Below are 15598 nucleotides of genomic sequence, written 5' to 3' on the forward strand. Positions count from 1 at the left end.
GCTCATCAAGAAACCAGTTTATTGAAAAGGCAGATCAAAAAATTTACTTGGGAAGGCATCACCCAAAATTGTTAGGTAGGACATAACTGTTTTCTTAGCAGGTAAGAAGCTTTTAACTCCAGAAAGATGTACAATAAGTACAAAAGTGTTTTTAATGTAGATTAATTGTTCTCTTTAAGAACACTTGACCAATTGGAGTAAGAGGACAGCCTATTAGACTTTAAAGTACAATTCCTACAAAATTATATATAGTATTGAAACATTAGAGAACTTAAGAATCATAAATTTATTAGATATGTAAGACTTTCTTGACTTCTTGAAACTGGTTATTAGATACCAAAAGAGGCAGCTGTATGCAGTAAATTTATAAATGCAGTATAAAGAGGAATACAAAGTTGGAAGGTATTTAATCAAGTAATAGTATAAATAAGACCAAATTTTAAAGGTCCATGATTTCTAAAATTTGCCAGATTTATAAATATGATAAGATTTGTGAACTAAATTTAAAAACATTAGGGAGAGCTTCCTTGGATAGTAACATTAATAAATTTCATATTACCTTTTGAAAACTCGAATTAACTTCAGAATGGTCTTTCAGTATGCAAAACAAATAGTGGTAACTGGGCTGTTTTTCTCCCAGCTAAAGCTGGTGTTCATTAGGTGGTCAACTTAATGGTTTATCCCACAGAACTGGCCACACTGTCCAGTTATTCTTTACCTGGGTTTGAACCTTCCTCACTTTCTAGGAGATGTGACTGTAGGTTTTGAACTATTGAGATGAGAAGTAGCAGCACTAATCGACTGACCTCTTCATTTTTTGGTTTAGTGGCTTACTTCAGTAGAGGAACTTAGCAATTCTCAACTCCAGCTGTAGATTGGAATCCTGTGAATAGCTTTTGGGAAATGCTTATGCCAAGATCTGATCCAGGCCAATCTCTGGGCATGGGGTGCGGGCATTTTATTTTTAAGTTTCTGGATGATGGTAACTACAGGAAGTTGAGAAGCCCTGGTGTAATAATAGTGTGAGCCAAGCACAGCCAAGCACAAGCACTAGTGCTATCCAATAGAACTTTCTGCAATTATGGAAACTGCTATAGACTGAATGCTTATATTCCCCCTCAAATTCATACACTGAAATTCTAACCCCCAATGTGATGGTGTTTGGAGGTGGGACCTTTGGGAGGTGTTTAGGTCATGAGGGTAGAAACCTCATGAATGGAATTAGTGCTTCTGTAAAACAGACCCCAGAGAGCCCCCTCACCTCTTTGGCTGAGAGGACACAGCAGGACATTATGACCATCACCAGACACTGAATCTGCCAGCACCTTGATCTTGGACTTCCAGCTTCTGTAACCACGAGAAATTTTTGTTGTTTATAACCCACCCACACTATGGTATTGTAATAGCAGCCTGAACAGACTAAGACAGAAATGTTCCATAAATCTGTTGTCCAAGATGGTAGCCACCAGATAGGTGTAGCTTCTAAATTTTTAATTCCAATTCCAACTTAAATTTACATAGCTACAGAAGGCTAATGACTATGTGTTGGGCAGCACAGCTTGGCAGGCTTAGACCATTTAAAATGATTTGAGTTTATTATATACAGCAGCTGAATGACTCTTTTTGCTACTGGACCACACCAATCCACACTTAACTACTCTTGTCTCTTGGGGTACTTCATGCTAGTTTCTTGTCGAAGCCTTTAGTGCTATGAAAGGATAGCTCAAAGTTTATATAGGCTCTGGGAATGTTAGGACATTGGATTTGCTGATTGTCTTTTACTCATTTATGCTGGCAGTTCGTTTCTTGGACTTTAATGAAAAATGAGCAAAGACCTTCAGAACTAAAAATTTCTTAAGTGTCAAAGCAGTGGAGCAATTAAACTTTTGGAAAAAGTCTTCTTCACTCCTTGGCATATGATAGTGTTTTTCAACTGGAGGTTATGACCTTTGTCTTGGATGATGGAGAGTTTCCGTGGATTGGGGCAGTGGCCTGAGTTTCAAAGCTAAATATAGGCCATTGGCATGGCAGCTTCTTTCTCGGTCTCATCGAAACCATGTCCCATTAATGAATGTGGGGCATTCGTGGCTGGGGGATAAAGTAAAAAAAAAAACAGAAAAATGCCAATACAGAAGTCTTTCTTGGATGTGACTCGCGACTGAGCACAACTAAGTTCTATTTTTACCTGCTTTTAAAAATAATTTGTAAATTGTGGATTGCTATTTTTTGGGGGGGGAAAAAGGTTAAAAATAATACACACACATATATGATTCACTGGCAAATCTGAAATGTGATATTCGTGCTGAGGCATAAGAAGAATCGTCCTTCAGGTCATTGCTCAACTCTTCCCTTTTCAGTGAGGCTATCCTGACAACCCTATTCAGAATTTCAATATATGTGTATTCCTACATTTGCCAAATAGTGAATGACATTCTTTTAAGTTTGGCATATTTCAAAGTCAAAATACTTATCATGGCTGGTGCCATCTGATTCTCTAGATCAGGGTCTCAAAGGGACCAGCAACATCAGTGGCATCTGGGAGCTTGCCAGAAATGCAGCTTCTCAGGCCTCAATCCAGACCAACTGAGCCAGGAACCCTAGCTGTGGGGCCCAGAAATTTGTGTTTTAGGTGATTCTGGTGCACAGTGACATCTGAGATCCACTGATGTAGAGTACACTGAATCCACCCAAAATGTCCCAGAGGGGGAGACTTCCATTCAGCCCAAACTTGGTTAAGATAAAACATTTTGTACATAAAACTGAACTTGTAAGTTGTGAAACAGATCCCAATATTCTGTTTGGACCTAGTGTTATGAATCATGAATTTATCCAGTTCAACTAAGCCTCACTGAATCTCTAGTCTCTGATCTTTCTTTTCTCTATAAAATCAAACTTCTGAAAGAATTTCATGAGATGTTTCTGAAGAGGTAAGATGCAATACAAGTGTGCCTCCAGCAAATTCAACATACAAAAATTCAGATGTATACAACTGCTAAGTTAGGTGGCCAATTACTGTTTTTATGAAAATACTAGATTTATAAAATGATTCACTAGAGGATTCATTTAAACAGTGACATTGTATTGTGCATTTAAAATATATCTATTTACAGAACATAAATTTTACAAATGTCTAAAGTGATAGTATAGAAGTACAGGTAAGTACACTGATTCCAAATGTCCTCTGATTTCAAATGTCCCAGGTTCAAACTCCAGCTTTTTTATTTAATGGGTAACCTGGGTCAAATCTTTCTAAGCCTCAGTTTCCTCATCTGTAAAATGGGTATATTAACTGTCCAAAATTTGTGTGAGAATTTAAGTATATAATAAAAGTAGCATTTAGCTAGAAGCTGGAACATGGTAAGCTCTGATTAAATGTTTGTTTTTAGTGTAGTTTAGTTTTTAGTTAGCTGCCTTCGTGTCCAGTCTGGTCTCTATGAAAACAGATACTTCTGTTTTATCACTCAAGAATGTTCACACAAAGCAGTTAAAGTTCATACAAAACAAATAGGAGCTAACCATACTGAGTTATCACACTGGATACTGAGCTGGTATTCACCCTTCCAAGAACTCTTCTCTAGCCAAACTAATCACGGGAATTTTAATCTCCTTGTCCATGACTGGGTGAGGTACGAACATGTCCTATAAACATAGTCAATGAGCTGTAAGAAGCAGTGTGCTGTGGGCCACTGGAAAGAATTTCTTCCTTTATTATTATTATTTTTTAAAAGATTGTATTTATTTATTTGACAGAGAGATCACAAGCAGGCAGAGAGGCAGGCAGAGAGAGAGATAGGGAAGCAGGCTCCCCGCTGAGCTGAGCCCAACTGATCCCAGGCCATAACCTGAGCCGAAGGCAGAAGCTTAACCCCCTGCACCACCCAGGCACCCCAAGAATTTCTTCCCTTATAGAAGGATGTATTAAGAGAAACGATCTCCCCTTTGAAAATTGTAATATCAGGCTATGATGATTGGAGCTGTAGCAGCCATATTGTTACTATGAGGAAAGACAATTGCTGACATTGTGGCAATGTAAAAGAATGGAATCTGCTAAGGACATTGGTAACACTGTTGAGCTACTACTGAAGCAGATGTAGAACTGGCTTGCTTCCTGTTACTGATTTAGTTGAAATAATACATGTCCATATTTTTTTTAATGTCACTATCAGGAAGGTTCTGTGTTAGTACAAAAGCAAACAAAATGCCATAATACATCTATACCTAGTATGGATTAATTGGCTCTATGACAAAATAATTTGATGACTTTATTCTCAAATTCATCTTAATCCACATATAGAGAATCCTTAATGAAGAGATCATTAATCTACATACAATAGCAGGCTTACTTTCCTGCTCCATGTCTCATGTGCTTAACTAATTAAGTATTAGCTAAATGTGTGATTATGTTATTTTAGTAAATTAAATTATTTGTTTTTATTTAAAAATTTTGTTTTATCTATCATTAAAAATATTGCAGATTTTAAAATGAAAATAAATATTTTAATTTTGATATAATCCTTTACACTGCAATCATATTTCCCTGCTTCATTTCACAATTTATATTTACATTGACAGTTTTTTCATGACAGAGTGAATAAAATGTACAAAATGAGGCTCTACCACATTCAAAGTTTTCATTAAATGGACCTTACAAGGACACACCCCAAATTCCCACTACCAGAGTGACCTCCATCTCTCTTCACAAGTAAGTAAGTTTATGTTTTATTTCTCATTTCGCAATAAAAATTGGTATTGGTTAACTATTTATGTAGCATCTATTTGGGCTATATCTAAAATCTGAGGGCTATTTCCCCCTCAGTGTGTGAATATCTGGTGCCCAACTAATGGCCCCTCAATAGAAGGACAGTTGTTAAATCATTTGACTATATTTAAATTTAAAAAAAAAAGTTTTTTACTCTAGAAATCTCATGTGGTCTTTATTTCCAAATGGGAGGCCCCCATATCTAACACCTTAGATTAAAACTTGAACCTTCTTGGACAATAAACTCCATGAAAGCAGGGATGCTTGTCTTGTCTTAATATTATACCCCAGCATCTTAGCATGGTAGGAAATAATAGGTAGGAAAAAAATCTAAAATAAATAAATCTCCAAATAAAAATAAATGTTGAACAAATCCAGTAGAAAGTAAAACCCTTTTGTCTTTTTCACAAAGAAATAATTTCTTTGCTTTATTTTCTCTTTAGACTCTTCATTTAAGAATCTTTTTGGAATTATAAAAAAATTTATACTGCAAATACCCATTTTTGTCTATTACTTTCCCCTTCTCTTTCCTTGCACAACCTAAGGACAGCAGTGAATCTGTATAGTCTTGTGGAAAGTAATGATATGTCCAAGAAACAGCAGAGGTAAATATGGACAAGAAGTGGGTGGAACTGGAAAAGTACAATTTCAGGTCTGTATTGAACTTGGTTTTCTGAGAAAAAAATTTTTAGCTATTTTTCCTTCTTCTAAAGAAGTTCATTCCTAGGTATATTAGATTGGCCCTGGCTAATATTTTTAGCATTTATATTAGGTCATCTTAATATTTCTTCCCTTTGTTATCTCATCTTTCCTAATAGGTTTGGCTAACCTAAAAATTTTCTCAATTTTTAGCAATACTAATGAGTACAAATTAATAAATTAGGAAATTGCATTGGTTCATTACATTGTCATAATAAAATTTCCATCTTATTTCTGTTATTGACCAAACTCCGTAATTTCAAATTTACTTTTCTGAGGTTTATTGTTTAGAATTTGATTTACAGATTCTCCATGTCTTTGGCACCATTTATTTATTTTTTCTGCAACCTGTTTTTGGCGATTTCACTACTCATTGACCCCTCCCTTCCACCAGAGGGATGGGCAGAGTAAGAAAATATGATATGACATTTTAATGTAGTCAATTTTGTTACTTGTTACTATCTCTGATAAAATGGTGTGCAAGAAAGAAATAAATGTGTATTATTAACTGAAATGATATTTCAGGGTTTTTCTTTAAATAATTTTTTTATTGTTCATGATCTAGTAACTGTTACTATGGAAAACTGAGTTCTCTCTAGACTACATTTAATAGATAAAGATTTTTTTATGATAAAAACATAGTTTATAATAATTCTAATCTAAATCACACCAAACTCATGAACTAATGCCCACAAAAATATTGTCAGTTAAAAAAAGAATTAATGTCCAAAGAATCCAGAGCTAAAATGAAGCACAAGGTGGATTTAAAAATGGAGAATAATATAAAATAATAAATTGTTTTTGCCTTATAGATTTAAACCTCCTTACCTACCTAGTGATGTAAGAGGAACATATAAAAGAATATCTTGAATATAAATATATACGGATGATTTTAAAAAGTGAAGATTTAACTCTAATGGTTACTTCATAATCAATGATGTAATAGTCAATGATGTAGGAGAACAAAGAGCATTGCATAGCTACATATGGACTTCATAGAATCAGTTTGTTTTTAAAAGGGGAACTACAGTATATAAACATTTTTAGTTTTTACAGATAAAAATAAAATATATCACCAGCTGAATAACAGAATATTTTAGCAACAAACATATTGGGAAGTATATTTTATTCAGTAGATCAAGTTCGGAGAACTAAACTCTCCAGAATAACCAGAGGGTTCGATAGTATATTTACACCTGCTGTATTTCATTCTATAAATAATCTATAATGTCAAAACTAGTCTTGATGGGGCATTTAAATTGTATAAAGAGATAAAATGTTACAGTGGACATTTTAACATTTTTACAGCATGGTATAAACAAAACTATGGACGTGATACATAATTATTTTTGAAGTTCAAGGAAAGAGTCCTATAGAAATAAATTACATGGACACAAAAATGAGAAATACTATTCTTAGACATTTTCACATATTCATTTACTTAAGAATTTTAAATGATTAGTGAAATAAGCATTTACCTATTTCAAAGTGAAAAAAACCAGTAACTCCAGAAATCTTCACTCTCTCAAGAAATTATTCAATCATACGTTAAGGTGGTCTAGGATAGTACTTCAGTTGTTTTTATTTTATTTAGCAAAATAATATGTTTAGGTATGGTTATTGATTCCTCCCACTTTCTTTTCGAACGAAGGATATACTTACTATCTTCACAAACAACTAAAATGTTCACAGAGACGGGTATAACATATGTCATATCATAATGTACATTTTGTTCTTGGGAAGCTTTGGGCCTAAACCCCATATTCTCTAGTCAGATAATTCTCAGTAAGAACAAAGATGATAAACATTTTACCTGCATTCAGATAAACGAATACCAGTATTTTTAAAGTTAGAAACAGTTGTGTACATGTTCTCAAAAAATTACCTTATTCCAAAACATTTGCTTTTTTCAAAACAAGGATATACACAAATTCAATTGAAGTATCATTTCAAAATAAATAATAATGTAGGCATTATTACATGCCAACCTAGTAGAAAATTCCCTGGAGAAACTTAGAATAGTTATTTAAGAAATCCCTAGGTTCAAAACAAAATTCAACTTTTACAATGTTGAGTGAACTAAAACTCAAACATTTTGTTACATTGGAAAAACATTAACATGCATGGTATTATAATACAGAGAAAATGCAAAATGTTACGAAGGCAAGAGAAAGTAAACCAACAGCTAATTATTGAAAAATTCTGATCTAGAGATAATCAGATCAGATAAAACACAACTGCAAACTGCACGCTTGTCCCTGATGCTCCCTGGACGGGTTGTGACGACATGTCTGCTCTCACCCACGGTTCACAGTTCACAATAAACATTTAAATAATACAACTGAATAATTCCCCTGACCAAATTGAACTTTCTTTAAGGAAATAAAGGGATAAGATAATAGATCAAATCTTGCCCCACCTCTTTTTTTTCCTCCTTTTTTCTTTTAGTGAAACTGACATAAATTGTTGAGGAGCACTACAGCGCCACCAACACAGATCAATGCAAAACAAAAAAGATCTCCCACCGTGTGCAAAAAGAAAAAAAAATTAGAAAAATGCTAAAAATTACAAAATGTCTCCCAAATGTACCTTTTTGGAGAAAAACAAGCTAGATCTGCAAAGATTATCTAACGAAGAGCTTCAAGGAATTAATATCATGGAATACAAGTTTAGATCTGATCAGCGAAGAAAAGATCCACTATTTAGTAACAGCCATAACTTAATATAAACCCGGTTATGTCAATCTCCACCTTCATTATACCAAGGGCAGCTTTTCTGTAGTTTGTATCCAAGTAATCCATCAAGAAAACCACAATAGGCCTATTAAAAAAAAAAAAAAAAGAAAAGAAAAGAAAAAGAAAGAAACAAAACTACATCCATAGTTTGCCTGCTGATAATTTAGTCCTGGACAAATTAGGTAATACATAATTTTTATAAAGAGGATATGCACATATTTGGCATTACCAACATTGCTGGCACAAAACAAGTCCATCTTGAAATAGCTGAGTTCCCCTGTAGTTCACAGTAATTAAAGTATAATTTATATTACAAATATTTGGCTTTAATAATGAAAAAAAATGTTTTTTTTTTTTCTTTTAGTAAAATTTTACCAGACAAGATTAGGTGGAATATGCAGAGACCAAAGCTAAAAGAAAAATACAAAGATTGGTTTTGTTAGAAGAAACACAATGAAAATCCTCTTCATCTGGAGGCTCATTCAAAGATTTAATGACATAAATGTTTAAAATTACAAACTTACCATTGGTGTAGGCAGAGAAGAAGCCAGTTCTTGAAAAATAATTGTAACAATATAGGCTGAATACTTGTGTCCCTGGAAACAACAGCCTCCAGGCAGCATATGGATCTTCAAACATCTTTAAAATATTTGGTAAATAAAAAGTAATACTTTCTTCCATGATCAGTGGCTGAATGGGGTGGCTTCCCCCAGGATCTGTGGGCGTTTGGAAAAAATCGGAGAAATATCCACGAAGATTAAAAGCAGAGGAGGCAGCGGCAGCCAGAAGACTCTGGGGTTAACAACTTTGCGATGGCAAGCAGACGTGCTCTGATTGGTTAGGAGGGCAGTGTCCCTACAGTCTGCACTATCCCCCGCTCCCCCCGCCTCCTGCAGCTCGGAAAAAAATGCAGTGTGTGTGCCATTTTACACTGGGCTTTTAAAAGCACAGCCACCCAAATGACAAAAGTCTAAGCTCGCTATTAAGTGACACTGCAAAACAATAGCTCCCACGACTGCCTGGGAGCTCGGGAAAATGCCCTTTGAACGGCTCCAGGAACACTCTTCCCTCCTGTGTGTGGGTTTTTGCGGAAGAGAAGGCTTTCCATAAGCAAATCGTTTATCACTTCCCGAACGTCGATATGTAATGGGGATACAAATATGGCCATTTGAAAACTATGGCCATCAAAACAGTTTTGATTTGACATCATTGGGTCCCTAAAGAAGGCGGTAATCCGTGAACAAAATTCAAGACTCCTGTAGCTCGGGGAGCTTGGATTCCTTGTAAAAACAGAATTCGTTAGCCGCAGTAACTACCATTGGTGCAAGGAACGAAAATAAAAGGGCTTTGGTGGTTAAATTTAAAACAATAGGCACACTTTTTTTTTTTTTCCCTCCTTAAAAATTCTGTTTCAAAAAGCTTTACTGGCTGACAGAATTCTACCACTCTGCCTTACAAACAAAATGGCTGTGGTACTGAGTTTTTTTGGATCCTCCCACTGTGCCTCCTCCTGGCCTCCAGGAAGTGGTAAAAATCCAAAATAAATACAGTACTAAAAGTACATTGTCCAGGCTCAACTCGGGTGAAACCTTTGGTAAGGAGGGGGTGGAGGGGGTCTTAGAAATGTGCTGCTTTTATGAGTTTTTTTTTTTTAATTGTTTTGAAAAGAACATCAATCACTAGAGATTTACTTGACTGTAATTCGAACTTCCTGCTTTACATATTTATAAGGTCTTTCACCTATCTTGGCAGGCTTCCAAATTAAGTGGGCTGGGAAATTTGATGCTCCGTCTCTAGTCGTGAGCTGAGTCAGGTATTTGGCGGTTGCAACTGGGCTTTTAAATAAAAACGAAGCCTGAGACTTAGAAAAATGTGATGTGAAATGAATGCGACACGACGTTTGCAAACGTGAAGTCAAAAAGCCAGCAAATATCGAAATGTGTCAAATACTGCATATATGTATTCATTGAATGTGTTAAGGATAAAATTCTTTGCATTCTTTGCCAACTAAATTTCTAATGAGATAGAACAAGGTTTAAAGGAGTTGGATGAAGACAGAGGTGAGAATTGCCTACCTTTTCCCATACACACACACTTGTTGGTCTGGCAGCCCTATCCCTGCCTGGCATTTAAGGAGCTATAGCTAGGGTGACTATATAATTTACCATCTTCACTAGGACACTTGAGAGTGAAAAGGGGACATATTATTAGTTATATGACAACTGGAATAAACAGGGACTGTCCATGGTAAACCATGGAAAAGACCATATCTTCAAGCGAGACCTTTAACTTTTGCCACACAGGTCACCTACAGGTCTGGGTTCTAGGCCAATTTAGATAGAACCTGAGCTAGACCCCTTCTCTGTCCTTGCTGTAATGTCAACTGAAGGAGATGACAGAAGACTTGGATTCAGATATATTTAGTGAACAACCATGGTAAAAAGAATATCTGAACACCCATTTTATTTTGTAATCTCATCAATAGTGACCCGATGAGAGTAAAATTCGGTAATATTTGATTATCATCTGGAAAACATCCTTAAGAAGTCATCTAACAGGGAGAGTAGACTAAAATTTTTTAGTAATTTTTAAGCAGTTTTCCTTTCAATAGAAAAAAATTGTTATAGGCCAGTTTCACTATGCTCTTTTGTCTTTCTACCACCCTAGCCCTGTTCTTTTCTCTCTCACCCCTTCCATCACCCCTATATACACATGCACATTAATATTTGCATACATACAATTATACATATATGATTATATAGGTACATCCATATATACACATATAGATATGCCTGCAAATGTATACTTTATTATCTATAGATTAGAATCTTCTGTTCATATTCCACAATGTGCTTATTTCTAATTGTATGCTTTCTTATAGGAGAATTTTCTTCAGAGTTTTTGAGCCGATATTCATGATTTACAAGATTTGTTTTGGTAAAGGTAAAATGTAGAGTGAGATGTTTTGGAAAAATTATTACTGAAAGACATAGGATAAATTATTCTCATGTTGTTTATTGAAATAGTTCTTAAGAGTTTAGAATGTGCCAGGCATGATCCTTGGTGCTACATATATATTAATGAATAGGAGATAGTTTATCATCCCCTTCAAAGAGTTCACTGTCTAGTGGGGAGACAGAGAAATAAGCAAGCAAATTATAAGTACTTTTAAAAAAATAATCAGAGTGAAGTCTTAGTTGAAAATAGGCAGTGAAACATATAGATAAGGTGGTAAGGAAAGTTCTTTCTAAGCTGGTGACATTAAAGCTAGATTTGATGGATAAGAAGGAGCCAAACTTGAAAAATATGTGAGAAATAGCAGACCAGAAGTAGGGCACGACATGTGCTAATGTCCTGAGGCAGAATGGAGCTTGAAGTATTCCAGGAAGTAAAATGAGGCCAATGTGGGGGCAGTATACTGAGAGAAAAGGAAAATGACATCAGTTGAAGTCAGAAATGAGGTGATATCCTGCAGAAGTTTGTAAGCTACAGAAAAGAATTCCATATCTCAGCAAGTGAATTATATTCAGAGAGTAGAATGTTGGAAATTGAGATTTTGGAGGTTTTAGTGGCTAAAAGATCCAGAGAAACTTTGGTGAAGTGGAGAAAAAACAAAACAAAACAAAACAAAAAAATTAAACCCCATGCAAATTGTGAATTTACACAGCTGGATCACAGTGTTTTGGTATTATATTTTTTAAAAACTACATTTCAGGGATGGCTGGATGGCTCAATCGGTTAATTGCTTGCTTTGGCTCAGGTCTTGATCCCAGGGGTCTGGGATCAAGTCCTGACTTGGGCTCCTTGCTCAGCTTTTCTCTCTGCCTGCTGCTCCCACTGCTTGTGCTCTTTCTTTGACAAATAAATAAAATCTTTTTTAAAAAATCTACATTTTATCTCCATCATTATAGCCATTGATTGATTATGTCTCAGTTCATAAATGAATATGAACAAGAAACAAACATCTAAGACCATACATATTACTAATAAAATGAAAAGAAAGAATTCAGGCAACCACTTGCCTCATTTTCTGCTTCTTTTCAAGTGCTGATTTTGGCATTTTTTATTCAAAAAACCTTGTATTTCTTATCAGTTGAACAAAGCTCAATTAACACATTTTTTTTTAAAACAAAATGAGCCAAAGCATTATTAAAGCTAGAATTTAACTAACACACTTGGAATCAAAACAGTTATCCTTTTTGAATTTACTCTTTGTTAGCAAACCAAAATGCTGTGTATTCATGGGCAGAAATAATGTGTTCTATTTCTTAGATTTGAAGACTTAGAAAAATTTTGACAGCAGTGATGTGTAATTCCTCCAATGAGCTTTTGTAGCAATAGGAATCTCTAAACACATCAAATTGTGAACCAATTAGATAATGCAGTTCTTAAGACCTTTGCCTCTCAGAACTGTGAGGTGAAAGAAGCTATATTTTGGAATTTAGAGTTTTAAAATATAGTGGTCCCCCTTACCCAGTATTGCTTTCTGCAGTTTTTAGTCAGTCACATGGGACCTACCCTCTGACAGGTACAATAATCCTCCTTCTGACAAATCATCAGAAGGTCAGTAGTTGCCTGACGCTATGTCACAACGCCTCTATCACTCACCTCACTTCATCCATAATGTAGCATTTTATCATCTCACACCATCACAACAAGAAGGGTGAGGATGATACAGTGAGATGTTTTGAGAGAAAGAGACCACATAAATGTAGCTTGTATTATAGTATATTATTATAATTGTCCTATTTTATTATTAGTTATTGTTAATCTCTTACTGTCCCTAGTTTACAAATTTAATTTTATCAAAGGTATGTATGTGTAGGAAAAGACATAGTATATATAGCATTTGGTACTGTCTGAGGTTTTAGGCATTCTTTAGGGGTCCTGGAACATATCCCCCATGGATAAGGGGGGGTGACTTCTGTAATTTTAAAGTAGTAATATGATGTAGTGCCCCATAACCAAATATAACAAAATATATGACCAATCATACTAAATGGGGTAAATAAAGACTATAAGTAGCCCCATGTCATTTCAGGTCAACTTTTGACACCAAATAGGAAGTACAATTGTGAAAAAGTTTTCGGTTTTCAAATTTTGGGAATTTGTAAGTGTAGATAAGAGAGTGTGCATCTGTAAACTCTAGTCGCATTCAGTTTGTTGAAAAGAAATCATTCTTAGTTTAAATCAAAGTTCATAATCCTCATGAACAGCGTTACAGATTGAAAATGACCAAACTTCTATCTGTGGGTCCCAAAGAATTAATGTACACCTGCCGTCAAATTCCTTTAGTTATTTGTGTGGTCTTAAACAAATTCTTTTAATTTTACCCTTTAATATTTTCCCTTATTAAGAATAAAGTTATGCTTTTCCTTCTTAAGAATAAAGTTATACTTTCCTTCTTAAGAATGAAGTTATACTTTCTCGGGAAACATATTTTTGAAGCAGTACCTCACTAGATTTCTTCCTTTCCAAATGGTTTAATATTATATCTGTAGCAGAGGTTATAGGAATGTTTATTTCGGAACACATTACCCATGGTAGGATGATTTCAGATTGCATTTATCCATTACAAGCAAAGTGGCATTTTCAAGCAAGGTCATTCCGGGGAGCAATTGGTGACCATTGGTGTGGCCGGACTGCTGGCTAACCAATATCCATCCTCCCTTCCTTTCTTACTCAGAAATTCCCATTTATTTGGGGTTTGCCACCCAAAACTATTTGCCATGCAGTTTTCCCCAGTGAGGTTTAGGCAGCCATGATTTGGTGAGGCTTCTGAGAAAGCACTGACAGGGCCCTGACTCAGCAGGGAGGGCCTTTTCCTCCTCAACTTCGCCCTTCATCCCGCTTCGAGTGTGGTCACCATACTGGGCAGAGTTGGAGCTACATGAAAACCAAGATCGCTCATGGCTAAGGGTAGCAGCACAGAAGGAAAAAAACTAGGTCCTCTGGAACCTTCACTCCATCTGGACTTCTTTGCACAAAAGGGAAAAAGAAAATCGTTAATTTGTCTGAGGCACTCTTTTATGGGGTCTCTTCTTCACAGCTAATGCGGTTTCTGGTGCAGTTAGTGTGAGTGATCTTCACAGTATTTTCTCTGTTATAACCAGCTACTTTTTAATTGCTGTGTATACTAGACTGAGAAGGGGAACAAAGGGACTTCGGAATACAAGAAATCTTCAGTCTTAATCTGGGCTGTGTTTGCCAGTATACGAGAATGCACATATGTATGTGTATAGATGTGTGTCATGTATCTACACATATAGATGTAAAAGTTACTGAGCTATACATTGATTAGTACACTGAATTTGTTTAATTGTATGTATGTTCTCTCTCTATTTCCTAAGGACGCTCTATACCCAGTCTGGAGCCCAAGGCAAGGCCCAAACCCATGACTCTGAGGTCAAGACCCAAACCAAGATCAGAGTCAGATGCTTAGCCAACTGAGCCACACAGGCTCCCTGTATGCTATCTCTTAATTAAAGAAGTTATTTTAATTATTATAGAGTGATGGGATCTGATCATTTCTATGTAAACATATATAGTAAGAAGCTGTACAGATACAATTCTTTTAAAAATATTAACCTCGGTTCTAAGGGCTTAAGATGACTACTCATTTCTCTCATTAAAAAATAGCTCTCCTATGTTTATACGTTACCCTGTAATCATGTTGCTGAAAAGCATTCTAGAACTGCATTTTCCATCACTATTCACTTAGTATTCTTTTTCTTATATACTTGACAGCTACATGCATGCCTTCTTTAGCAGCAGCCATTTTCATTTTATGAACCTTAAATCTTGGATGATCTCAGCTGGTGCTTAAGCTTCTCATTCCTATACAGCTTATTGGAATTCTAGACTCTCTGGTGATTGACCTATTGTGGACCTGTGGACATGAAATGGTTAAACAGTAAGCTTAACTCTTAGCTTGGAGTTTTCTTATACTATGCTATAGGAGTATCATAGTAACAATACAACAAAGAGAAATTTTTCATCTAGTATTCAATAGGAAGTTATTCTTTTTTTTAAATTAACATATAATGTATTATTTGCTTCAGGGGGACAGGTCTGTGAATCATCAGTCTCACACAATTCAGAGCATTTACCATAGCACATACCCTCCCCAATGTCCATAACCCAGCCACCCTATCCTTACCATCCAGGAAAGTTATTCTTTTTGTTATTAAAAAAAACCCCAGGACTATAGAGAACATGTGTCCTTCCATGATCCCCACCACTCCAACTTCAGATTAGTGACGAAAAACATCATACACTGACAGAGACTATCCTGCTTAAAATTTAAGCGTTGTATAGATTGAGGTAAAAGAAGGACTAGACTAGCCAAAGCAGTTGAAGCCCACTTGGTAAAGATTGCTGCTTAAAGTATGGACTTTGAATAATT

The 15598-nt window shown here is 35.5% G+C and overlaps 1 protein-coding gene and 1 long non-coding RNA gene across 2 annotated transcripts in view; one reads left to right on the forward strand and one right to left on the reverse strand.

Moving 5' to 3' along the window:
- The window catches only part of EPC1 (enhancer of polycomb homolog 1), an 89582-nt gene extending 80583 nt beyond the window's left edge, over positions 1–8999 (reverse strand). Inside the window, exon 1 of the mRNA XM_059404369.1 lies at positions 8718–8999. Within this exon, the coding sequence (XP_059260352.1) occupies positions 8718–8816 (99 nt within the window). The 5' untranslated portion in view covers positions 8817–8999. The remainder of the gene's footprint in view (positions 1–8717) is intronic.
- A 750-nt stretch (positions 9000–9749) lies between these two features.
- On the forward strand, positions 9750–14629 carry LOC132020916 (uncharacterized). The gene is made up of 3 exons (XR_009405147.1): positions 9750–9787; positions 11075–11136; positions 14544–14629. It is a non-coding gene; the product is annotated as an uncharacterized LOC132020916 (long non-coding RNA).
- Positions 14630–15598: the final 969 nt, after the last annotated feature.

This window comes from Mustela nigripes, chromosome 6, assembly GCF_022355385.1.
Source record: "Mustela nigripes isolate SB6536 chromosome 6, MUSNIG.SB6536, whole genome shotgun sequence".
Taxonomy (NCBI): Eukaryota; Metazoa; Chordata; class Mammalia; order Carnivora; family Mustelidae; genus Mustela; species Mustela nigripes.